At 51.0% G+C, this 24,281-nt stretch overlaps 2 protein-coding genes, 1 long non-coding RNA gene and 1 pseudogene across 3 annotated transcripts; 2 read left to right on the top strand and 2 right to left on the bottom strand.

Annotated features, from left to right (window-relative positions):
* Positions 1 to 6,827: 6,827 nt before the first annotated feature.
* On the bottom strand, positions 6,828 to 10,958 carry ETG1 (E2F target protein 1 (ETG1)). The gene is made up of 14 exons (XM_048706037.2): positions 10,672 to 10,958; positions 10,154 to 10,267; positions 9,960 to 10,067; positions 9,727 to 9,852; positions 9,586 to 9,633; positions 9,179 to 9,298; positions 8,915 to 9,073; positions 8,732 to 8,806; positions 8,493 to 8,606; positions 8,191 to 8,393; positions 7,939 to 8,074; positions 7,388 to 7,612; positions 7,220 to 7,287; positions 6,828 to 7,129 (listed from the first exon to the last, which is right to left on the bottom strand). Exons 1-14 carry the CDS (start codon positions 10,849 to 10,851, stop codon positions 7,015 to 7,017), a joined length of 1,791 nt encoding a protein of 596 aa, XP_048561994.2. The 5' UTR covers positions 10,852 to 10,958; the 3' UTR covers positions 6,828 to 7,014.
* Positions 10,959 to 11,675: 717 nt separating this feature from the next.
* On the bottom strand, positions 11,676 to 15,160 carry LOC125542815 (UDP-xylose transporter 3-like). The gene is made up of 8 exons (XM_048706013.2): positions 14,941 to 15,160; positions 14,631 to 14,840; positions 13,928 to 14,112; positions 13,583 to 13,650; positions 13,365 to 13,497; positions 12,870 to 13,031; positions 12,513 to 12,782; positions 11,676 to 12,252 (listed from the first exon to the last, which is right to left on the bottom strand). Exons 2-8 carry the CDS (start codon positions 14,752 to 14,754, stop codon positions 12,127 to 12,129), a joined length of 1,068 nt encoding a protein of 355 aa, XP_048561970.1. The 5' UTR covers positions 14,755 to 14,840; positions 14,941 to 15,160; the 3' UTR covers positions 11,676 to 12,126.
* Positions 15,161 to 16,889: 1,729 nt separating this feature from the next.
* On the top strand, positions 16,890 to 18,764 carry LOC147978545 (uncharacterized). The gene is made up of 2 exons (XR_015599596.1): positions 16,890 to 17,320; positions 18,528 to 18,764. It is a non-coding gene; the product is annotated as an uncharacterized LOC147978545 (long non-coding RNA).
* Positions 18,765 to 18,924: 160 nt separating this feature from the next.
* Positions 18,925 to 22,722, top strand: LOC147978544 (uncharacterized; annotated as a pseudogene).
* Positions 22,723 to 24,281: the final 1,559 nt, after the last annotated feature.

The raw sequence follows: 24,281 nt of genomic DNA, 5'->3' as shown, positions 1-24,281 counted from the left end.
CATTACAGGTATCTCCGAAAGTGTCTGTTGGGTTGGCACGAATCGAGACTGGGATTTGTCACTCCGTGTAAACGAAGAGGTATCTCTGGGCCCACTCGGTAGGACATCATCATATGCGCAATGTGACCAAAGAGTTGATCACGGGATGATGTGTTACGGAACGAGTAAAGAGACTTTCCGGTAACGAGATTGAACTAGGTATTGGATTCCGACGATCGAATCTCGGGCAAGTAACATACCGATAGACAAAGGGAATTGTATACGGGATTGATTAAGTCCTTGACATCGTGGTTCATCCGATGAGATCATCGTGGAACATGTGGGAGCCATCATGGGTATCCAGATCCCGCTGTTGGTTATTGACCGGAGAGTCATCTCGGTCATGTCTGCATGTCTCCCGAACCCGTAGGGTCTACACACTTAAGGTTCGGTGATGCTAGGGTTATAGAGATATTAGTATGCGGTAACCCGAAAGTTGTTCGGAGTCCCGGATGAGATCCCGGACGTCACGAGGAGTTCCGGAATGGTCCGGAGGTAAATAATTATATATAGGAAGTGCTATTTCGGCCATCGAGACAAGTTTCGGGGTCATCGGTATTGTACCGGGACCACCAGAAGGGTCCCGGGGGTCCACCGGGTGGGGCCACCTACCCCGGGGGGGCACATGGGCTGTAGGGGGTGTGCCTTGGCCTATATGGGCCAAGGGCACCAGCCCCTAGAGGCCCATGCGCCAAGAGAAGAGAAAAAGGGGAGAGTCCTAAAAGGGGAAGGCACCTCCGAGGTGCCTTAGGGAGGGTGGACTCCTCCCCACCCTTGGCCGCACCCTTCCTTGGAGGAAGGGGCAAGGGCTGCGCCTCCCCCCTCTCCCTTGGCCCTATATATAGTGGGGAAAAGGAGGAGCAAACCAACCTAAGGCCTGGCGCCTCCCTCTCCCTCCCGTGACACATCTACCTCCTCCCGCAGCGCTTAGCGAAGCCCTGTTGGAATCCCGCTACTTCCACCACGCCGTCGTGCTGCTGGATCTCCATCAACCTCTCCCTCTCTCCTTGCTGGATCAAGGCATGGGAGACGTCACCGGGCTGTACGTGTGTTGAACACGGAGGTGCTGTCCGTTCGGCACTAGGATCATCGGTGATTTGAATCACGACGAGTACGACTTCATCAACCCCGTTCACTTGAACGCTTCCGCTTAGCGATCTACAAGGGTATGTAGATGCACTCTCCTTCCCCTCGTTGCTAGTCTCTCCATAGATAGATCTTGGTGATACGTAGGAAAATTTTGAATTTCTGCTACGTTCCCCAACAGGAGATGCCTCATGCGGAGGTCTCCTACATGGTGAACTATATCTCCAACTGCAAGCTCGCCGAGGATTGGCGGTACGGCAAGGGGCCCTACTCTCGCGCCAACCCTCCGCCCGTCGTAAGTTCTTTCTTATTTTCTTCCTTTGGTAGCCGGCCTCATGATAGCCGTCCTCTGATCAGTCTGTTTGCCCCTAGCAGAACCCTCTCCTTCTGCCGACGACCGGGGCCGCAGGGATAGAGCGCCAGCTCGTCCTTGACCGCATGGTGGACGACGCCGACGACCCGGACTTGGGAGCGGCCGCCATGGAAGACGCCATCGTGGGAGAAAGCAACGAGGCCGGAGGCGCGGGGCTCACAGCCGACTTCGAGGACTGGCCGGATGATGCCGAGGTCGAAGTCGCTCCGCGCCGCCAGCCGGCGCCTGATCATCAAGGCGCGAGCTCGTCTGCCGCGCCGGCTGCTGGCGGCGGCGCCCAGAAGCGCCGGGCCGTGTCGATCCTCTTCGGCAGCCGGCCGAAGAAGTCCAAGGCTTCCACAGCGGCGACCAAGCGAGATGAGGCGACCGCGAAGGCGGCCTGCTTCCGCAAGGCGGTGAAGCAGCCGCAGGCGATCTCAGCGTAAGTCGTCGAATGCTTGGATACATATTTTTTGTTGTTCTTTTCGATTGAAAACTCTTCTAAACCTTTCTTTGTTCGCCGGACAGGGCGCCGCTTTCCCTTGAGCGGGGTCCGGGCGGCTCCGTAGTCGGGCCGACTGGAGGGTCTTCAGGCTCCCGCCGCATGGATCCCCGCGCCGACCTCAGGGAGCCACGGAGCGGAACGCACGAGAGGTGCGGGAGGAGCGGGAGGCGGCGGAGCGAAGGGCCGCCCAGGCGACGAAGGAGCAGGCTGATGCAGCAGCCAAGGCCCGAGCGGAGGCGGCAGCTGCGGAGACGGAGGCGGAGGCTTCGCACAACCAGCCTCCGCTGCTAGCCATTCCCCTCCGCGCCGTGGCCCCCAACATTCCTGTGCCTCCGCTGGAGGAGGTCGACCAAGAACCGCCGGTGATGGAGCGGAGGGAGGACTCCGTGATCTTCGTGGAGGGGGCGCCGCCGGCAGCGCCAACCGAAGCGGGCCAAGGCGGCCAGTCGGCTGCGGCACCAGAGCAGCCGGCCGGGGGTGAGACGGAAGCAGGAGCCGGCCTCGAGGTGCAGCCAGCAATGCGCCGGCGCGCAGGGGGAGGCACCGCTGCGCCGGAGCCGCACCGAGCTACGGGTGCCAGCCAGACGGCGGAAGCCTTGGAGGCGGCCAGCACCGGCACGTCCGAGTGGACTCCCAGCGGCGGGACGGGCGAGCTGAATGTGGCGGCCCAAAAGATTCGGAACCGGCTTCAGGCCCAAGCCGCCTCGCTGCAGCAATACACCCAGGAGTTCCTTGCGACACGGGCCGTCATCCGGGTGAGTCTTCTATCTTTTGTTGTTTTGTTCTCTTGATTTCTTCCGTGGGGGCGCGTCAGCGCACCCACTGGGTGTAGTCCCCGAGATTCGGGCCGACTGCTGAGCAGTCGGGTCAGATTTTCCTTGACGACTACCTTATTCTCGCCTCCTGTCTAATCTTCCAGGAGTATCATAACCTCCGCGCTGCCGCCTTCAACTCCCAGGCTCAGGAGCTGGGTCGGAGAACCGAAGACCTGGTCAGCAGCCGGAGTACGTACTTGGTTTCGTTCATCTCCTGTGGGGGCGCGTCAGCGCACCCACTGGGTGTAGTCCCCGAGATTCGGGCCAGCAGTCGGGTCGGATCTTTCCTGACGACTTCACCTTACTAGTTTTTCTTTTGTCTTTCGTGCTCGCAGAAGCCAATGCCGACTTAAGGGGGCAGCTTAGCAAGGCGCAGGCCGCCCTTCGCGCCAAGGAAACCGAGTACGACGCCTTGGTCCTGGAGCGTGACCGCCTGGCCAAGAAGCTGGCTGACCAGGAGGAGAGCCACAAGGCGGCTCTGAAGAAGGCGCAGGATAACGAAGCCGCCCTGAAGGCCGAGTTCGAGACTGAAGCGGCGGGCTGGGCTGAGACCAGGCAAGCGCTGAATGAAGGCTTCGGCCGTATTGAGGATTTGATCGACGGTAAGCCGCTTTCCTCACTCCTTGCTTGCCTCTTGCCGCCTGACTTGTGTTCTGACTTGAGCTGCTTTTTATTCTCTGTGCAGACTACTTTCCTGGCTACCCCGTCTTCGCCGCCCAAACCATCGAGGCCCATCGCGAAGCGCGCCGGCAGGCGGGGGCTGAAGTCGCGCCGGACGCGAGTCGGTCGCTCGAAGAGCAACTCTTGGCGGTCCAAGCGCAGCTGCAGCCGGCTCATCGTATGCTCCGCTGCCTCCAGCGCGCCGGAGCGCAGGTGTTGGCCGCCCTCTGGCCAAGCGAGACGATTCCCAGCACCCCGAGTCGGACTGCCGACTGGCTGGAGGTTGCGGTTGGCCGCTTCGAGGCCTGGAAGGCGTCGGCGGCCCGGCTTGGAGCTGGGCAGGCGCTGGAGTTCGTCCGAGCTTGGTATCCGGGGCTGAACCTGGACCAGCTGCGCACCTGGCGGCTGGAGGCCGACGAAGAGCTAGCGGAGGTGCAGCCGGCTATCGCTCAGCGCGCATCGACAATCGCCGAGTGTACTGACATCAGCGTCTTCGCTCCCGAGATTAATGATGACGGCGTTGCCCAGCCGGAGGAGTGGTTCGGGCTGGACCCGGCGGCGGGTGAAGACTCGGCAGAAGAGGTCGCCTCCGGCGACGAAGGCAAAGACGACGAAGGAGAGGAAAGCGAAGACGTCGAGCCGGCCGGTGGAACAGCCAGCCAGCCTCAGCCTGACCGTGCCTCCAGCAACGAGGCGCGCGCAAGCGCGCCTTCTGCAGGAGGCGGTGATCATGCCGAGGTTCGCCAGCCGGCCACTCCTCCAGCCGACACTGCCGTCTCCGCCGACCTGCCCGGCTCGTCAGTCGCTCCGCCGGCTTAATCTGCCGTCCTTGTTTTTTCCTGCTTGTTGCCTTCTGAACAATTTTATTAAGCTTCCGTAGTTCCACCCACTGGGGGTGTATCCAAACTATGTTGAATGCTGGCCTTTTGAAGGTCTTTTATGTAAATATTAACTTGTGCATGTTTGGTTTCCATTCACGTATGCTTTTTATCCTTAGGCTGTTTCCTTTGCCGCCTTCCCCTTTTGGGGAGGCAAGTACTCGAGCTTTCTTGGATTGAAGTGGAGTGAATGGAAGCCGGCCGGCCGGCTACTCTGGTAGTCGGTCGGTGGTGGGAGAGAAACCGGCTTTTGTTATATTAGTCCATTAGTCCCTAGCCGTTTTTCATGTGGGCGTCCTTTCCTGCCTTTAACTCTTGCCAGCCGGACAGCCGGTTCTTCGAACTGCGACTTTTGGCAAGAGAAGGCTTGGGTGCCGGCACACTACTTGTCTGACCGCGGGTAGGACTTCTAATATAACTCCAGTCGGCCAGTCCCCGGGCCGACTAGTCGAACCCGGTGCCGGACGGAACAAATAAATGTAATGACAAGGTCATAAGCATGATACTCTTCATTCATAGATAAAATATGGCAGCCCCGAGCTCTCCTCGGGGGGCCTATTGTCTCGTACTTAGTACAAAAGTTAGCGTGATACATACTGCATTTCAGCTGTAAAACCTTCGGAGGAGGTTGGCGTTCCATGGTCGTTCCGACTCCTTGCCGGAGTCGTCTCTCTTTCGTGCCTTCGGCTTCTGCGCGTCGATCAGGTAGTAGGAGTCGTTGCCTAAGGCTCTGCTGATGACGAAGGGGCCCTCCCAAGGGGCCGAGAGCTTGTGCTGGTCGGCTGTTCGCTGGATCAGCCGGAGCACAAGATCGCCCTCTTGGAAGGATCTTGGCTTGACCTTCCGGCTGTGGTAGCGGCGCAGGCCCTGCTGATAGATGGCGGACCGGCTGAGGGCTAACAGCCGGCCTTCTTCCAGCAGGTCGACGCCGTCTTCTCGTGCTTCCTTGGCCTCGACTTCCGTGTACATGGTTACCCGAGGCGAGTCGAACTCGGTGTCAGTTGGGATGACCGCCTCGGCACCATATACGAGGAAGAAAGGAGTGAAGCCGGTTAACTTGTTTGGTGTAGTGCGCAGACTCCATAGGACAGTCGGCAGCTCATCGAGCCAACAGCCGGCTGAACGCTCCAATGTTACGATCAGTCGGGGCTTGATGCCGGAAAGAATGAGGCCGTTGGCTCGCTCGACCTGGCCGTTTGACTGCGGGTGGGAGACGGACGCTAGGTCCAACTGGATGCCTTGCGTCGCGCAGAAACGTGCCAAGGCTCCCTTGGCGAAATTCATGCCATTTGTCGGTGATGATGCTGTGTGGTACGCCGTACCGAGTTGTTATATCTGTGATAAATGTCACGCCAGTCGGCCCATTCAGCTTCTTGATCGGCTTTGCCTCAATCCATTTGGTGAATTTGTCCACGGCGACAAGCAGATGTGTCATGCCGCGCGCGCGCCGCCTTGAATGGGCCCACCATGTCCAGTCCCCAAACGGCGAAGGGCCAAGTGAGGGGAATGGTCTTGAGTGCTGAAGCCGGCGTGTGTTGCTTGGAGCTGAAGAGTTGGCACCCTTTGCAATGTTTAACTAACTCCTTGGCGTCATCCAAAGCAGTCGGCCAAAAGAAACCATGGCGGAAGGCTTTGGCGACGAGTGATCTTGAGGCCGCATGGTGGCCGCATTCTCCTTGGTGGATGTCTCTGAGGATTGCAATGCCCTTCTCTTGCTCAACGCATCGCTGGAGGACTCCAGTGACACTGCGCTTGACGAGTTCTCTGTTGACGATTGTGTATGCTCCGGCTCGGCGTTGGACTTGTCTTGCCTCTACTTTGTCAGCCGACAGATCTTGGTTTATTAGGAAGTTGAGGATGGATTGAGCCCATGACGGAGCTGCGACTTCTTCTATTGCCAGAACGGCTACTGCGACCAGGGCGGGCGGGCTGGGCGGTGAAATGCTGGAGTCGACCGCCGCCTGTTGTGTTGGCGTAGTCTCCAGGCCGACTGGGGGAGGTCTGGCCGCCTTCGGGTGTCTCTCTGCCCGAAGGGGCCCACCGCCCGTGGGCCATACTGGCAGCCCGTCATGGATGACATCAGGGTCAACGTGGCAACAGTGCTGCGCCGGACGGGTCATGACCACCCGTACGGCGCACTGTGCCAGGCGTGCTCCGGGATTCAGGGGTGGCCAGCCTTACTGTAGCCACACCTCGTCACATCGCCGTTATGTGGGTGCAGACTTCGAGGGTACGACCTCGACCGCTTTATGGGAGCCGGCTCCTTGGAGTCGGCCTTCTCGCAGCGGGCTTTCTTCATGAGGGCTGTAGTCAGGCCGCCTTCCGATAACCGGCCTGGAAGACAGCCGGCTAGGGGAAGGCGGCCCCATGTCTTAGACTCTCGAGAGCCAAATCGTCCCATATTTTTTTCAAAAAGGCCAGGGGGAGCCGGCTAGGCTACCCGTGGTCACTTACTCCGACAAGGCCAGACAGAATGTAGCTACCAGAGCACATTTCACAAAAACACAGGCTTAACTTGATAATTGAGTTGTCAAATGACACTCACAGGAAGGATCACAAACAATGGTGCAGATTCAAGTCTTGATGATTTAGACCCTAGTAGAAGGAAATATACACATCACAGCAAGCCATTACTACAACTAGAGTTTCACACATCCATGTGCTTATGACACTGTCTTCTCATTGCATCCTCTCCTTTCTAAGCCTCTCAAGCTCCTTCACCATCTGCCAGTGCTCCAGGGAAAGGCTCTTCTCACCAAAGCTTGAGGCTGTTATCTGAGCCATTGTCAGCCATCTGCACATCAGCGCAAAAAAAGTTAGTCGGATGGAGGTTCATAAACTACCATGTTATCGCAAACGCAACATGTTAGACGCCCAAGATTACCTGCTAAGTTCAGTGCAACCCAAGCTCCTGTCGTTGCGCATGGCACTGACCATTTCATCTTGGATCGTCTACAGTTAAGATGCAAACATTGAGCAAACTCAGTACATGTTTAAACATAATCTGAAATTCTGAATCTGCTAAATAAGAAGTGGAGTGAGGGATAGTTACCTGGTAAATCTCAGGTTCAGAAGACTGAGGGAGAGACCTCACTGTGGCCAAGTACCACCTCCAGCTCTCAAGCTCCTCAGAAGTTGCATTCACCGCAGAAACAGTGGATGGACGAAAAGGCACTACCAAGTCTGAAGGCAGGATGTTTGATTTTCCCTCAGAAAGAGTAAGTAGCTGCACATCGGTCGCCATCTCCAGCTTGTAGTACTCAAAATCATACTCAACCTGTAAGTACAACAGACAAAAATTGTAAATGAAAAATTACCCAGCAATGATAATTTGGAGGTTCATGCTTGAAGTATCATGCCATCACTAATTAACTTTAGATGTGCACAGTTGGTTACACCTAAGTGCTTGTGAATTTTGATTCAAATTTTCATTCACTGTTGGATCATGTAGTCACTGACCTAAAATGGTTGATACTGATATGTATGCTGACAAAAGACTTACACACCACTCTAATGGGATGAGCATAGAATCTTAAAGAAATATAATGCAATACATTCTTATATGTATGATGTCTTAAAGACAAATTCAGAGAGAATTATTACCATCTGTGACTCCATCAAGTTCTTAAGCAGCACCGTATTCTCAACACCTTTAGATGCCAAAGATCCAGATTGCAAGAGAGTTTCATCAAATGTCAAGTGAGAGCCTTGAGGTAGCTGCAGAACTCCTGTAACCAACCTACACCAAATTTTATGAAGAGCAGTTTATAGGTTAGCTCCCAATAAAGGCAAGGAGTTATTAACATACTTATGGAATTTGATTGGACAAACAAAGGGAAACTGAACAGGACTTACCTTCCTGACTTGTTGTCCTTTCTAGGTTGAAGTGTGGCTGTGTTGAGATACTCAATTGACAGAGGAATAGCTTGTGAATACGGCATTAGTCCCTGGATCAAAGCATTTAGCTGTTTTCCAAAAATGGAAACACTTTCTCTGTTAAATCCAGTGAAATTCAAGGAGAGCCTGCCAACAGTGACCACATCCACCCTAGTTCGTAGCTGTAGAGATATTGAAAAGGCAATGAAATCATTAAACCAACATACAAAATATCTGGCAAAAAGCATGAAAAGAAAGCAATGTGCAGTGATAAGACATACTCTGGATAGAAGATGCAGCAGTAAACAGTTAGCTGCCAGGTCATCTTTCCCTAATACCAGAGTGAGATGTGAGAGCAAAGATTGCCGGATGCCTTTTAGGAGACTTGGTGAAGGCTGCATAATCAAAACAAAAATATGTCAATAAAGCAATGGTCAAGAGATGTGTATATTAGCACAAGGAAATGAATTACATGGTAAAACCAGCAAGTCCATTTCTGAGTTCAAAGTTATAAATTCACCTCAACAGCAGGACATTTTGCTAGAAAATCAACAGATGATAATTTTCGCCACACCAAACAGTGAAGACGGGGCACCTATGCAAACAGTTTTAGAGGTCAGGGCAAATATTAAAATATGCATAGAAATTCAAGTTTCTGTGTCACGCATGAAATCAAGCACTATGCACCCTATAATAGGCATACCTTGCTGGGAGGCAACTGAGCTGTTACATCTTCTATGAGATCAAACATTATATCATCCGAATTATCATTGGGAGCAGCAAGTTCTGGGTCAAATGTGTATACCCCTATGAACTCAGCAACATCGTTTAGTTTCACTTGACTTTCAGGCATATCATAGATCTGCAGTGCATGAAAGTCTGTAAGCAATAGGACTTGCGAGAACAGGAAGCACGGCAAATAAATTAGCTAATGTACATTTCATACAAAAAAGTTCAGGTGCCCCACCTTCACTAGACATGAAAAGGAGCTTCCAGGAATATGATGATCGTTCCCATTCATCTGTGGCACGTTTTCACTTGCTGGCATTTCTGCTGAACTAGATGGGATCTGGACGTCATCTTCCTTCTGAGAAAAACAAATGCACTTTATGTCAGATAACCAAACCCTTCATTCTATATGACTTCAGATTAGCATGAAATGGAGCATAATTAACTAAAACATGTTACTATTCAATTGATATGGTTCCTTATTCTATTTTATGATTATGCTAATCTATATCCAGACAAGTAATTTAGGCCATCAAATGCTAGATGAACTTCAAACCAGAAACAGATACACGGTAAATTATCATATGGGGAAATGACAAAGCTCAAGCATGAAGTTGCTTGTAGAAAACTAAGTTCGGTTCTTACTGGTTTCTTGCTGCATGAAGAACTCTCGCCATTTCCATTTTCCAAAACCTGTAGCAAGCAATGCATTAGTGCCAATGGTAGTTACTGGACACAGAAATTGTTAATAGAATGCATTACTGTAACAACATGACAAGAGCTTACATCCATGGCATCATCATCTCCATCCCTCTTCCTTTTCTCCCTTTGTTCAGGTGACAAGCAGTTTGCCATTTGGCGCAAGTCAGGCCCAGGGGAAGAGTCCAGTGTCCACGAATTCTGCCCAGGCACCTGAAAGAAGCCAATCACACAGTCAAGATGGATTCCACCAGCCAATCACACAATGAACTCTAAAATTGATAAAATGAAAACAAGTGCGCAGGGAAGTAGTAACATACAGGCACACAATGGAAGAGATGGCGCTCCCAGAGATGCGAGTCACACGGGTGCGGCATCGCGAACGGTGAGAAATCTGTGAACTTGTTCGTCCTCCAGGTAGACCCATCCTTCACAAACAATGTTTTATACAGGTAAGCAAAAGAAGCAGTGGCCAAAGCTTGACGGCAGAATGTCAGCAGAGTCATGTGGGTACCTTGAAAGCCCCGGCATAGAACTCGTTCCCGAGCATGTCCTGAACCATCCCCCGGAACCGGACGAGGGTGTTGGGTTTGATCAATCCGAGATTCGATGCATCCAACAATGGAACCTGGAAAGGGCAACACACAGTGTAAGAAATCCCATTTCACCTGGTGAAAGACAATTTTGAAATCTGCTAACAGTGCAGTAGGGTCTACTAATACATACAAAAATAAATCCCTTTCCCCCACCATAAATCCGCAAACGCATTTGCTCTCGAGCATTCTTCTACTCCTTCTATTCATTTTGATACCAATCATTACCCCCTTTTTACAGTGCGGAGCACGGACTGTGTACATAAGATTATCAAATTTTGATGATTTATTTATCTAGGATGAGGCCGATTAATCTGTAACATGATAGCCTGATACATGGGAAACTGGCAGACGCCAACCAGATCGCGAGTGGATAACCTAATCTCGTGCACACGACAGGGAAATAAAGCCAAGAACAGAGACGACGAGGGGTCGATACCTTGTCGAGGCCGCCCTGCTCGAAGAGGAAGGAGCGGAACACCTCGCTGGCGCCCCAGTCCTTGGACCGGAATGCCGCCACCGGGTCGCGGCCCCCGGACTCCGCCGCCGCCGCCCTCTCGAAGGTGGCGCGCACCGCGCCCAGGGGGTTGCCGACGAGGTCGTACTGCGGGCCCACCATCCTCTCTGCCTTTCTCCGGCGGTGGATCTCGCTCGCTCTTCTTGGGGAGTTGGGAGACCGGGAGACTAGGAGCAATGGCGGGGAGGTGGTGCGGCGGGGAGGGAGGCGGGAGGGGTTATAAGTTGTCAGGGTTTCGCGCCACTGGCGGCGGTGCTTCCCGCCGTTTCTCCCTCCGTTCCCGCCATTTTCTGTGGGCTGGGTGCGTGTACTGGGCCGACCCAGGCCCAATTTTGCCGTGGTACAAGTGATGAGCCTGCATCAGGACTGCGAGCGAAATGGAGGAAATGCAACATGCCAACAAGGCCCAGAGGCCCATCTGGTTCATGTACAAGTTCTTTTTACTACTAACATTTCTGTTACCCCCTAAAAAAAACTAACATTTCGGTTACCCCCTCAAAAAAAAAACACTAACATTTTTGTTACCCCTCAAAAAAACTTACGTTTCGGTTTTGTGAGAGAAAAGAAACAAGATGTCAGTAGCATAGTTAACATTTGTCTTGGATTCTCTTGAAAAGAACATATTTGTTTTGTTTTAGATAATGAGAAAGAAAGCTTCCCACCATCTATTATCGTAGGATAAGAAGCATAATCAATTTTATTATTTTATGTCAGGCATCATGATCGAACAAAATTGGCTCGCAAAGTTTGTGCGTATCAATTTGATACAAAAGATGGCATGACATTTCTTCAACAATGACTAGCCTAAAGAAGTCTTGTCTTTAGCAACTGGCATATGGGACCCAAGAGAGAGAGAGAAATGCATCTTATATCACAAACTGAAAGCTCAAAAGATCACCACAGACCATTCACTGAACACTTGTACAAAAAAAGAATGTAAACTACGTGTTGATATTTATGTCTTGCGACCAAAGTTACAACCGCGGATCCGAAGCTGAACATGCGAAAAATAATACTACAAGAGATCCCCTTCCCAGCAATTGAAATTTTGTATCTTAGCTTCAACAAAGGTAGATCTGCCATTTGGAGTCATTTGGGGTGAGATTCACTTTTACAACAGCACCACAGGCATGGTAAGCCAAAACAGAAGCAAAAAAGGGGGGGGGGGGGGGGGGGGGGGAGAAAAAAGGCCCAAAAATGGAACAAGGAACGTTCATTACACTCAGGGCTGGCCTGGCTTCCTTCCAGCCCTACTATCTGCCTACTAAACTGAATAATTATGTATATAATACCATGAACCAAGGTCCGAAGCGGCGTTCATGCCCTCGAGCGCTTGGAGCTCCACATGGGCACCTTCAGAGGTCGGAGCAGCAGCGTTCATGCCCGCGCGTACTTGGAGCTCCACATGGGGACCTTCAGAGGCTCGTCGGTGGTTGCAGCAGCTCCATTCTCGGCGGCGTTCAAGGAGTCTGCGATCAAAGGGTCTGATTCGCCTTCCTTCACCTGCCATGCAGATGACATGCGAGGTAAATAACAAGAAAATTGTAGCAGTAACCGAGGTAAGAGGGGCTGAGAACCACCATCCAGCTACATATGAAGCACATCAAAAATAATTGATAGGGCTTATAAAGTGGACTACCCAGTGAAACTCATGCTAGGTGAATTATGCTTACTCCTTAATCACGTCGCTCAGCAGATCAGGATTCCAAAATACAGAAAATAGCAAGAGCTCAAAGCACAATGAAAATACCCAGGGAATGTACCTGAGTGACTTGTGGAGAGGCTTCAGTGGGCTTTGGAGCTTCACGGGTGCAGAAGTATGAATATAGTCCCATCCCAACCACTGCAATCAGGATTCCAAGTATATTTCTCCAGCTAAACGGATCGTGCAGCAAGACATAGCCGAAGGCAAGAACCAAGCATGTCTTTAGATGGCCAAGGACTTGGTAAGTTACGGGAGATGTCTTCCCAATCACAAGGAAAGTGCTGAAGTTCACCGAGACTGATATCAGACACGACAGCACGATGAAGAACTGCAGAAATGATAAGAACAAACTATGAATCACATGAAGCCGTGTCAAAAATCAAGGTAAGCTTTCACAGCCTAGTTCAATACTTACCAGAACTTGAGGTGTGTATGCAAAAGCAAAGACATTTTTGTTAGTCAGAAATCCATCGAGGAATGGACCAACAATGAACAGGGTCAATGCTTGGTATGGGCATGATTGGTACAGCAGCTGAGTTGAAGATACTTTGAACTTCTTTTGAATTGTATTGGTCATCTGATGGCTGGTTAAGGACTCAAATCGCACACCATAAAGCAAACATAATACTCAATCGTGAAGTTTTTTCAGCATTGTAACCAAGAGGTATATTCCGAGTAGGATAGAAAATCTACAGTACCTATTGTAAGTTCAGAAGGAAAGTAGAAACAAAGTGGCTGTCAAGAAAACAAAGTAGCTGTAGGGAGTCACTTCTATTCATTATTTCATTAGCTAATACTGACAAACTACATGATGTGCAGCTAGTTACATGCAACATTTAATATATGCAGATGATTTGGCAAGCACAGAAAGTTTTACGGTAGAAGAAAACAACTATTGTCGAAAGGATACAATTTGAGCAATACAGGTTGTGACGATGGCCAGTAGAGACAGCACAGATCCCATAGCATTGAGCTGCAGATCAGTCACAGTTGCAACTCCAACACCAAAAAGGAGCACACTAAGGGACAGCTGGATGTAACGACTGCACAGTAAAGATAGAAAATCAGTCAGATGATAATTATTAGTACTCCAATATAACAGTGGACATGGTGTATCAAAATACCAACCTGAACTTCTTCCTGAAGAAAAGAGTCTCCAATATAACAGTGCAGGGAATAATGGCCAGCTTTGTCATCTGGAAATAAAGAGAATTTTTAGCATGAGCTTGTTGCAGTGTAAGGTCGGACAACGCACTCACGCGACATGTAATAACTTAACTGAAACCCTTCTCCTAAGATGTCGTTTGCCATGCGAATATAGTAGGGACACTACTGCATGCGTTAAAGTCACACTAATTTTATGCACACCCAACGTCCCATCCAAAGCAACTATTGCCATTCTAGATAAGGAACTGAATCGACTATGAAATCTTGAAAAGTTCTGGCACAGTGGAAGCAAGGGACAACGCTTACCTGATAGAAACCAACAGAGTTGAAACCCAGACTCAGATTGAGAAGCCCAATCGAGATGCCGTTGAGCACTCCGAACCCCATGACGGTCCTTGCGTCAAAAGGTTTGTGCTCAAAGAGCTTCATGCATAATGCCACATGAAGCGAACAGAATGTCACCAGGAGATGCCAGCTTGTCAACGTGGTGGCTGCACAATAAAGAACAAGGTTGAGTAAAACTTCGGGGTAACCTACCTGCTTTTTGTTTTACTAATATGTTTAGATGAACCACTACTCTTTTCTTCTCAACATATTGTTTGGCAGGATGTAAGCTCACTCTAGCTCCCTTCTCCTAGACATATTCATTCCAGCAAGTCACCCTAAGCATCAGTAGCTGTAATTCATTCAAGTTGAGCACAGGACAAATTTATTTTGTTCTAGTCATGATGTGCCAACCCACGGATGCTCGAGGAACTCCACCGACGGCGATTCCCCTCATCGAGACAAAAAAAGGTAACTGATTTTGCAGTTCGCAGTAGACAAAATTCTCACAGGCCCAAGATTTCCACTGGCCACTGCCCACGACCCTAACCGAATCTGGACATCGCACGTCTACGAGCACTACGCGGGCGAAGCATGGAGCGCAGGCATCCAGGGAGGCGAAGCGCCAGCGAGGACAAGGAGCGGGGCACATCTGGAGAGCGAGAGGCGAGATTGGATCTCATACCGAAGATGAAGCCGAGGGCGCTCATGAGCGCCTTGTTGCAGATGACAATGGAGACCGAGGAGACGACGGAGAGGCTGAGCGCCCCCACCGTCCCCAGCTGGAACTTCTCCCCCGCCAGCCCCATCTCCGCCGGCCGCCTTGGCTACAGAGCGCGGGAAGCAAGAAGCAGCAGCCGACGAGCTTCCCACCGAACCACGCCGCCGGCAGGACCTGCGCAACAGGAAGAAGATCACATTCCGATCGAGCAGCCGCGGCACGAGACGGGCTTCCCGCCGGCCGGTCAAAGCAACCGGGCGGCAGCACCACCAACCTCTTCAGAAATCCAAGCGCTCGGAGCTGGATCTGGGAGGGGCGCGCGCGGGGAGATCTGAGGGGGCGAGCGGCGAGGGATCTGATCGGGTCGGGGGGTCAGCTCCGCCCGCGGTCGGTCGGCAGCTGGTGCTGTGCAGTCGTGCTGCGTTCTTGGCCTCCACCCGTCCTCTCCCTCTCTCTCTCCTGCTAACCGGAGACGGAGACAGGGGCTTTTATATAAAAACGAGACATTTCCGCCCGGTGGTTCCGGGTTTGGTGGTGGGCGCTGGCCAGGGACCTGAGCGTGAATATCAGACACCGCAGGGGGTGGCTGGCGATTTCCTCCGGGGACATGTTTGATTAGAAGTAGTAGTAGGTGTTGGAGGCCACGTGTGTGAATGAGAGGGATTTTGTGATTGTTGGCGTTTGGTCGATCATCATTTGCCCCCTGCTGGACTCAACTCATTGAAATTGCTTTGGTGATTAGTTTATGTTTATGTTCTCTTTAGTAGTATTAGGTGGTGCAAAAGTGAGCTTTTTTTCCAATTCATTCAACTTTGAGCAGTCATGGTGTTTATAAATGTTTATATATTTTTCGCAAAATGAATAACCTAACGCATGGATGTGTAGATGATGGGCTCCGGGTGTGATATAAGCACGGGTGAAGGAGAAGAGGGGAGGCGGATCGGATTGGTGGGGATGGATGACGATGACGATGACCGGGGTTAGCAACGATAAGAGGAGGCAAAGGCAATGAGGTTGCGACACAGCAACAACAACCACATTTACAGTGTCGACTAATAGTTTTTTCGGGACTTGAAAGATAGGTTGGTCAAGGTGTGGGTGCTGCTCACGCCGCCCATGGCATCGATCAAAGTAGGGGCGGAACAACAGAAAGAGAGACGAAACAAGAAAAACGAGAAAGCCATGTGGAGGTGAGCGTTGGCGTTGGCGTGGCGGGGGAGGCACAAAGCGGCGCACCATTGCGGATGGTACTAATCGAGAAAGAATTTGCTATGATGGCGGTGGCCTTCTTGCAAAGTTATATGACCTTATTCGCAGAGGGGATACAGAAGCAATACATCGCGTAACACAAGCAAAAAAAAGAAGCAAATGACCCTTTTCAACAGGGCAACCACGGAAACGACATTTCTGCTTCGTTAATACGAAGCTTTCGGTGTTTATCATTGTTGCTGCATGGCATAGTCGAGCATGCAATGCAGCCCATGGTATGGCCCAACAACCAGAACGATAATACTTATCTGACCCCCTTTCATGCGTCACTGTTTCTAATCGAACAGCCAGGCACACGAGCACGTCGTCCTTTGACACGACACTAGCGTGCCATACACAATCGTCCAGTCCACACGCCACCGCCCACAAGGCTGCCCCCCACCCCATCCTCGTTGTAAGTGGTCAAACATCCCCACATCAGTGTATCTCGTTTAAGATCGAGGTAGGTCACGGGCCTTGGAAAATCGTCGAAAGACGTTGTAGTCGTATCAATTGAACAAGTTCGTTGGTTTATTTGTGTTTTCCCCTATATATGGGTTTATGCGGTCTTTTAGTCCCCGTGAATCCGCATCCACATTGTATTCACACCACATTTGTTTCTGGTAGTACCATTTGCTTTTGAAGTTTTTATGCATGTGCCCGCTTCCATGAAAATGATAATACAAAAACAAATTTAGCAGCAAGCAGTTCAATTTATTCCCATCCCGTTTCATTCATAAATAATACTCCGTTCGTTCCAGAATGCACTGCCTGTGTTTGTCTTCCAAAAGTGAAGCATAATGTGTCTGACAGAGTTCATACAATAAAACTATGGACATCTAAAATGCTAAATAAATATAACATAAAAACACACTTTCATGATGAAATCCGGTGATGCTAAACATGCATGTGCTGTGGATGCTAATGTGTTTTCACAATACCTAATGTGCACCACGTTCTGAAACCTAAGGAATGGCGCTACGTGCTACTACATGTTTCGTTGTCCATTTTTAGTCGGTGCGGCGGTGTGCGCCATTATTCTGTTGGCTGTTTTGGCTGTCTCTCCCCGCGGTTCCACGTAAATGGCAGTCAGCCCCAGGAAGAGGGAGAAAGCTGCTGCTGTGGCCGTGGCGCTGATTTCCATGGGAGTTTGGCAGTGGAGGACAGTGGTGCGCGGAAAGCCACAGCCAGTAGGGAACCCAGGCCGTTCATACGAACTGGAGCACACCCCTCCATATGGCAGGCCGAGTATACGAAAGGAACATGAGCCACTTCTTCTGATAATTCATTTCTGGCGGTGCGCGTGTGGGAGATGCAGTGCTAAGAGAGCGGACGTCGTCTTCCGACGGCGTCTATATACGCCGAGACCTCTCCCTGCTTGCCTGCCGTGGGTGTGCTCCTTGGAGGTACGTGCGCATGGATTTGTGGCGTTCCTCCGCTCGAATCTCCTGATCGTTCACCGTCGCTGGTCTAGAGCCAGATGCATACACAGTAGAAAATTCAGTATATAGTACAGTAGAAAATTCAGTAGTGGAAGGGAGCTCCGACTCCGACAGGTAGCTGATTGATTGCGCCGGGATCTCCTTCAGTGCTGGGCGGGAATCTTGCGGCAGCGATTCCTTGATGCGGTCAATGCTGCAGCGATGGCCCAAATCTACAGCCCCGAGCACTCCTTTTCTGTACTCGCTCTGCGCTGCTTGCTTATTAGAATCCGTGGACGTAAAAAAAATTCAGAATCCATTTGCGTCTTCTCACCGTCTCTTCGTGCGGCGTGGCCTCGCTTCCGAAACAATCCTACTGCCAGTCCTGCAATTTCTTGGTTGGTTAGGCCGTGTGGATAAGGAGGAGGAGGGAGGAGGAGGAAAGCGAGAGGCGCATGGCTGGGCTAGCTTTTAGAGGGTTCGGTGGCGCGCCACTTTCCCCGCAATAAACATGGCGAAAATTCCCCATTGGTGTGGATATATATTACTGTACTTCGTACTCTCTTCGTTTTAAAATAAATAATCCAACTTTATATTAACTTTAGTATAAAATTGGGTCATCTATTTTAAAACGAAGGGAGTAGTTGCTTAAAGAGGGTAACGGCGAGTTGTTGCGCGCGCTGGTTGGTTGGTTGGGTTCGCTCCCATGGCCATGGCCTCCACCTGATCCAGGCATCCGGCGCTTCTACGGGCTCCATTCTTTTCGCGCAGGGCCTTCCCATGCACTGCCGTTGCTTATTTGCATGCGCCACCGACACTCCTCCCGGCCTCCCTGCTCCAAAGTCTTCAGCGCTGACTCGTTGTTCTGTTCTGGACCAGGGTCCCAAGGCTGATCACTGCTCTGCTCCCTGCCTCCCTCCGCTCTATAATATAAAAGCGTTTTTGGCATCACACGAGTGTCGAACACTCTTATATTATCGAATGGACGTATTCGTGCAGTATCAAAGACACTTATATTATCGAATGGACATATTCATACGATATCAAAAACACTCTTATATTATGGGACGGAGAGAGTGATTAACGGTGCCATCCATGTCTGTCAGAGCCGGTTCGGTTGGATTGTAGTATTCTCCTTAACTAGATTTTTTGCATCTACGTAGTACTTTTCTGAATTGAAGGTCATTTTCAGGTTTAGTTCGGCCCTTTTTGGTTCAGAGTTGAATCAAGCATCGACGCTCTTAGAGAAACGCCCCTTGTGGAGACAGGCAATCCCGTTTGACGTTTCCTTTGTTCGATGCAGTCGTTTGATGTTGCAGTACTGCTGGTCTGCTACTAACAACTACAGTAGATGGATGGTGATTGTTGTATCAAGACTAAAAGTGTTTCGCTAGAAAAGTATGCATCGTATTTGATTTTCTTTCCTTTATTGATAAAGTACGACACCTTCTGGTGCCAACCTCTCTGGTGGTATACGTAGGATCTGTAAGGGTTGGGTGCTTGATTAGGTGGAGCTAATTAAATTAGGAACAAATCTTGACATGGATGCGTCCTTGTAAGGTTGTTGCTAGGGCTAAACAATGGGAGAAATGCGAACATATCCGGTCCCATCCTGCAGGTGTATGTTCATTCGCCTAAATACGCTTATAAGAGCATCTACAGCCTCAGGTTGTAAATTCAATCCCTCAAACGCCCGTCGGCGAGCACTGATCGGGCATGCTTCATTTGGTGGCTTTCACACCTGCGTCCCTCGTATGTGAGCCCTCAAACCCATACAAATAGCTGGCAAAGAATACACAAAGCTGGACCCCGTGCAGCTCCCGCGAGCGGCCCGGGCGTAACCCTAGCCCCCTGCCGCCGCCACCCCACACCTCGTCTCTCTCCTCCCTCGCCACACCCCGTGCAGCTCCCGCGAGCGAAGCCCGTGCGTGCGTCGGCGGTGGCGGGATTCTTCCTTCCCCACGAGGCATCCGGGCGGCGTGGGACGGCCGGCCTTGTGGTGGCTCATCGGGCCGGCGGCGGCTTGGGGTGGCTCCGAGGGGCGGCGGCGGTGCTCTACTGCACCGGGCGGTGCGAGGCGACCTTGGCGTGCGGCGAGGCCAGATGCGGGCCGGCGCGCGGATCTGGCGCGACTGCGGTCGATCGGGCTCGAGCTGGTCGCGTCGGGCGGCTGAGGGTGGGGCGTCGGGGCGGCGGCCTCAGTCCGGGCTCCCGATGGCCTGGGCGTGGACGGCGTATGTGCGCGCGGCGGCTCTTAGCTCCGGATGTGCGCGCGGCGGCTCTTAGCTCCGGATGTGCGCGCGGGGCGCGAACCGACAGCCGGGCGCGGCGGCGGCAGGCGTACGTCGGGCACGGGAAGCAGCCGGGCGTGGCGGGTGCTGCTCCGGAGCGCGAGGTGTGCCGCGGGCGGCGGACCTGCTCGTCTGCTCTGCTGCTTCGCTTGCGGCTCCAATCTGGATCTGACGTGAGCTGTTTCTTCGATCTGGTGCTGCTCTTCGCGATGTGGTGTTGGTTGTTGCGGTGGTGGTGGCCGTGGTGGTGCTGCGGTGGTGGAAGGCGGCTTCGGCCAGGGGACGGTGCGTTTCTGGTCGCGATGGTGAAGGAAATATGCCCTAGAGGCAAATTAATAAAGTTGTTATTTATATTTTCTTATATCATGATAGATGTTTATTATTCATGCTAGAATTATATTAACCAAAAATTTGATACATGTGTGAATACATAGACAAAACAAAGTGTCCCTAGTATGCCTCTACTAGACTAGCTCGTTAATCAAAGATGGTTAAGTTTCCTAACCATAGACATGTGTTGTCATTGGATGAACGGGATCATATCATTAGGAGAATGATTGATGTGATGGACAAGACCCGTGCGTTAGCTTAGCATAATGATCATTAAGTTTTTATTGCTATCGCTTTCTTCATGACTTATCCATATTCCTTTGACTATGAGATTATGCAACACCCGAATGCCGGAGGAATACCTTGTGTGCTATCAAACGTCACAATGTAACTGTTGGAAATATGAGCAATTTACCAAATGATTTTATTAACAGAAATATTAGATAAAGCATGACTAATATAGCTGCGATAAAGCAAGTCATACAATCTGATGGAGAGAAAGTAAATAGCATCTGCATATATGAACTTAAACTGAACACATCTAGGACAGACACTAGATCATGTTGCATATACGGAGTAGAACCTAACACATGTAGGGCAAGAACTAGTACGAGAAACTATGGCAGGACATCTGACAGAAAGAAGAAGAACACATACGGGACAACAGCAGCAGAAGCACTGGACTTGGGGTTGACATCCTCTCCAGCCATGTCGTTGCTGAGGTAGTCGACGTCGGGGAAGAAGTTGTCGTCAGGGAAGTAGTCGTCGGAGTCCGTGATGAAGAAGCCAGTAGTCGTGCAGAGCGCTCCCCAAAAACCTTATCACCCTTCTCCCGTACAGGACTCAAAAGGTGCGGTCTCGGAAGCCTACTGTCCCGACGTGCGATGCACGCCGCAAGCCGGGATGAGGAAGACAACAGCAGCTCAGAGATGGAACCGATGGCGAGGGAAGGAGTAGTTCTGGTGCGTCTCTCTGGGAGGAGCGACCTCCCTTTTATAGGCACAAGAGAAGGAGGCGAGAGGGCAATGACGGGAGGCGACACGAAGAGACGGAGACGAAGCGAACAACCAGCAGCCGAAGGGCTGCACCGTTCGCATTCAAACTTTACTTTCGCAAAAATCTTTTCAGCTTTCGTGTGACCTTTCATATACCCATAGTGCGTGGCAAAAATTTAGATATCGGCTCGGCTCATTCCCGCAACCCGCGGCGCGTCGTGACGAGGCGTGGCGCGGCGGGCGGCGGAGGAGGAGCGCGCGTGGATATCCCTCTTGTTCTCATGCTCGTACAAGTGGGGAAAGAACCTCCCTTATAAGGAGATCCAACTCCCACTAAACTAGCAATGTGAGACTAAATTTTAGTAGTATCCCTTGCCTTGCACAAATGGGCTAAGTGGGCCTCTAAGATTTATTAGGAATTTCTGAAATAGTTATTGGGCTGCCCAAAATAGACTAAATTCCAGCAGTAACTGAGTGATTATAAAGATGCTCTACAGGTATCTCCGAAGGTGTTTGTTGGGTTGGCATAGATCGAGATTAGGATTTGTCACTCCGAGTATTGAAGAGGTATATCTGAGCCCTCTCGGTAATGCACATCATGATAAGCAATGTGACTAATGAGTTAGTTACGGGATGATGCATTACAGAACGAGTAAAGAGATTTGCCATTAACGAGATTGAACTAGGTATGAAGATACAAACGATAGAATCTCGGGCAAGTAACATACCGATGACAAAGGGAATGTCGTATGTTGTCATTGCGGTTTGACCGATAAAGATCTTCGTAGAATATGTAAGAACCAATATGAGCATCCAGGTTCCGCTGTTGGTTATTGACCGGAGATGTGTCTCGGTCATGTCTAGATAGTTCTCGAACCCGTAAGATCCGCACGCTTAACGTTCGATGACAATTTGTATTATGAGTTATGTGTTTTGATAGCGAAGATTATCCGAAGTTTCCAATAAGATCACGGACATGACGAAGAGTCTCGAAATGATCGAGATTGATATATTATAGGACGGAGAGAGTAGTTAACAATGCCATCCATGTGTGTCAGAGCCGGTTTGGTTGGATTGTAGTATTCTCTTTGACTAAATTTTTTGCATCTAGTTCTTTTATGAATGGAAGGTCATTTTCAGGATGAGTTTGGCCATTTTTGGTTCAGAGTTGAATTAAGCACCGACGCTCTTGGAGGAAGCCCCTTGTGGAGACAGGCAATCCCGTTTGACCTTTCCTTTGTTTGATGCAGTCGTTTGATGTCGCAGTACTGCTGGTCTGCTACTAACAACTACAGTAGATGGATGGTGATTGTTGTATCAAGACTAAAAAGTGTTTTGCTAGAAAAGTATGCATCGTATTTGGTTCTTTTTCCTTTTTATTGATAAAGTACGACACCTTCTGGTGCCAACCTCTCTGGTGGTATACGTAGGATCTGTAGGATTGGGTGTTTAGGTGGGGCTAATTAAATTAGGAACAAAGGCCCTGTTTGGTTCAGCTGTGGATTTTTAAAAGCAGCTGTGAAAAATCTGCTGTGAAAAAACAGTTGTGAAAAATCTGATTTGAAAAAGATGTAGGTCATTTGGCAAACCAGCTGATACAATCTTTTCAGATTTTGGCCCGCAGCAGAATCAGATTTTGGAAAGTACGTCCTGCGCTGCTTCCGTTTTTGGTTCAGATTTTGGCAGCGGATTTCTGGAATCGGATTCTGCTGGGTTCGCCCTTTGGTTCAGATTCTGCTGCGCGGCAGCGGAATCCGGCGATAAAAGGTGAACCAAACAGGGCCAAAATCTTCGACGTGGATACATCCGTGTATGATTGTTGCCTAGGGCTAAACAGTGGGAGAATATCTCCGTCCCCATCTGCATGTATACCCCTTCCCCAAAAACGTTAAACCCATCAAAAGAATCTTGTTTGGGAGTGTGACGCCCGGGTAATCAAGCTACAGTAACCCTCTGGTAATGGTGCCACGTCACCTCGATTATTGTTGATAATCTCGTGTTAGCTCGGAACCAAACCAAATTCAAATTTGAATTAAAGTCAAAACAATTAAAGTTTTTAAAAGTCAAAACTAAATTGTTCCTAATGTGTCAAATAATCCATAATAAATGTTGGTGAAGAAATCATCATTTAGTAAAATATTTAAATGCACAAAATAAACTAAAACAGTAGCAAACACAATTATTTAAATGCTTTTAAAATGATAAATGATTACAAACTAATATATTTAGGTGCCAAATTAATTGTGGCAGTGGTATAATTTCTATTACCAATTTAAGGATTATTTTTGTACTTTACAAAACTAAAATACAATGAGAAACAAAATAAAACAAAAAAAGAAATAAAATACATAAAAGGATAGAAAACTAAAATACAAAAAAAAGGCCCCCTGGCCAACTGGGCCAACGGCCCAGCCGGCCAGCTCACTGGCCCAACCGGCCCCAGCACCACTTAACCCCCCAACCCGACCGAAACCCTAACCCGACCGCACTACCCCACTCCTCCCCCCCCACATCGCCCACTCCCCCCCTCGATCTGGATCGAGATCGAGGGCTCGACCCCGACGCCGCTCGGTGCTTCCCCGCCATCGCCGCTCATCCCCTTGCCGCCCTCGTCGCCGGCGGCCCAGTCGCTGCCCCGTCCTCACCTCCTCCTGACTGGTGCCCAATGCTCGGGGCCCCCACCCCATCGCCGCTCGACGCCGCCACCACCGGATCGCCCGCTACCTCGTCGGCGTCGCCTCCCCGCCAGACTGCGTCGTCCCCGTCTTCTTCCTCGACCCCCACTGCCCGGGCCCTACATCCCCTCGTGAGATTCCTCTCCTCCGGTCCCCTTGCTCGCCGTGCCCCGCCTGTGGCCTGCACCCGCTAGCTCCCGCCGTGCTCCCCTGCTGTCGCCCGCGCTGCCGTGTGGCCCGCTCGCCTCCCCCCCCCCCGCACGCCCGTGCGCGCCACGTAGCCACGGCTGCTACTGCCGCACCGCCACGGCGCCCTCACTGCGCCCGTGCCCAGTCTCTGTCCCGTGACCGCGCGCCCGCCGGAGCTCTGCCGCTCGGGCCGCCCCTGCAACCGCCTCCCTCCGCGCTCTCCAACGTCACCGCCACTGCACGCCGTCGCCCCCGTCGATTCCGGTAGCCCCCGCACGAGCCGCGGTTAACAGTCGACGCGCGACGTCGAGCACGTGCCGTGGGAACTGTCCCCGGGCCAAACAGTGGCCGGAGTCCTCTGTATGGCCGCCGCCGGCGCATTCTGCCATCACCGCCGTTAGCCACTTACGTGGCCTCATTAGCGATGAGCTAACCACCTCCTGACTCCCTGACACCGGCCCCCACC

The sequence above is a fragment of the Triticum urartu genome, chromosome 3A (genome assembly GCF_056163025.1).
Source record: "Triticum urartu cultivar PI428250 chromosome 3A, HENAU_Tu73, whole genome shotgun sequence".
Taxonomy (NCBI): domain Eukaryota; kingdom Viridiplantae; phylum Streptophyta; class Magnoliopsida; order Poales; family Poaceae; genus Triticum; species Triticum urartu.
The sequence above is the reverse complement of the archived record's forward strand: the minus strand, read 5'-3'. Positions and strand labels throughout refer to the sequence as shown.

Bases quoted from the DNA above. Each gene is read 5' to 3' on its own strand.
- ETG1 (XM_048706037.2), bottom strand. From the start codon at position 10,851: ATGGTGGGCCCGCAGTACGACCTCGTCGGCAACCCCCTGGGCGCGGTG. The intron at 9,853-9,959 runs GTATGTTACTAC...GGCTTCTTTCAG, and splicing joins ATCTCTTCCATTGTGTGCCT to GTGCCTGGGCAGAATTCGTG. The intron at 8,075-8,190 runs GTAAGTCCTGTT...AATTTGGTGTAG, and splicing joins AAGGACAACAAGTCAGGAAG to GTTGGTTACAGGAGTTCTGC.
- LOC125542815 (XM_048706013.2), bottom strand. From the start codon at position 14,754: ATGGGGCTGGCGGGGGAGAAGTTCCAGCTGGGGACGGTGGGGGCGCTC. The intron at 13,498-13,582 runs GTTGGTATTTTG...TTTACTGTGCAG, and splicing joins TTCTTCAGGAAGAAGTTCAG to TCGTTACATCCAGCTGTCCC. The intron at 12,783-12,869 runs GTAAGTATTGAA...TCATTTCTGCAG, and splicing joins CATACACACCTCAAGTTCTG to TTCTTCATCGTGCTGTCGTG.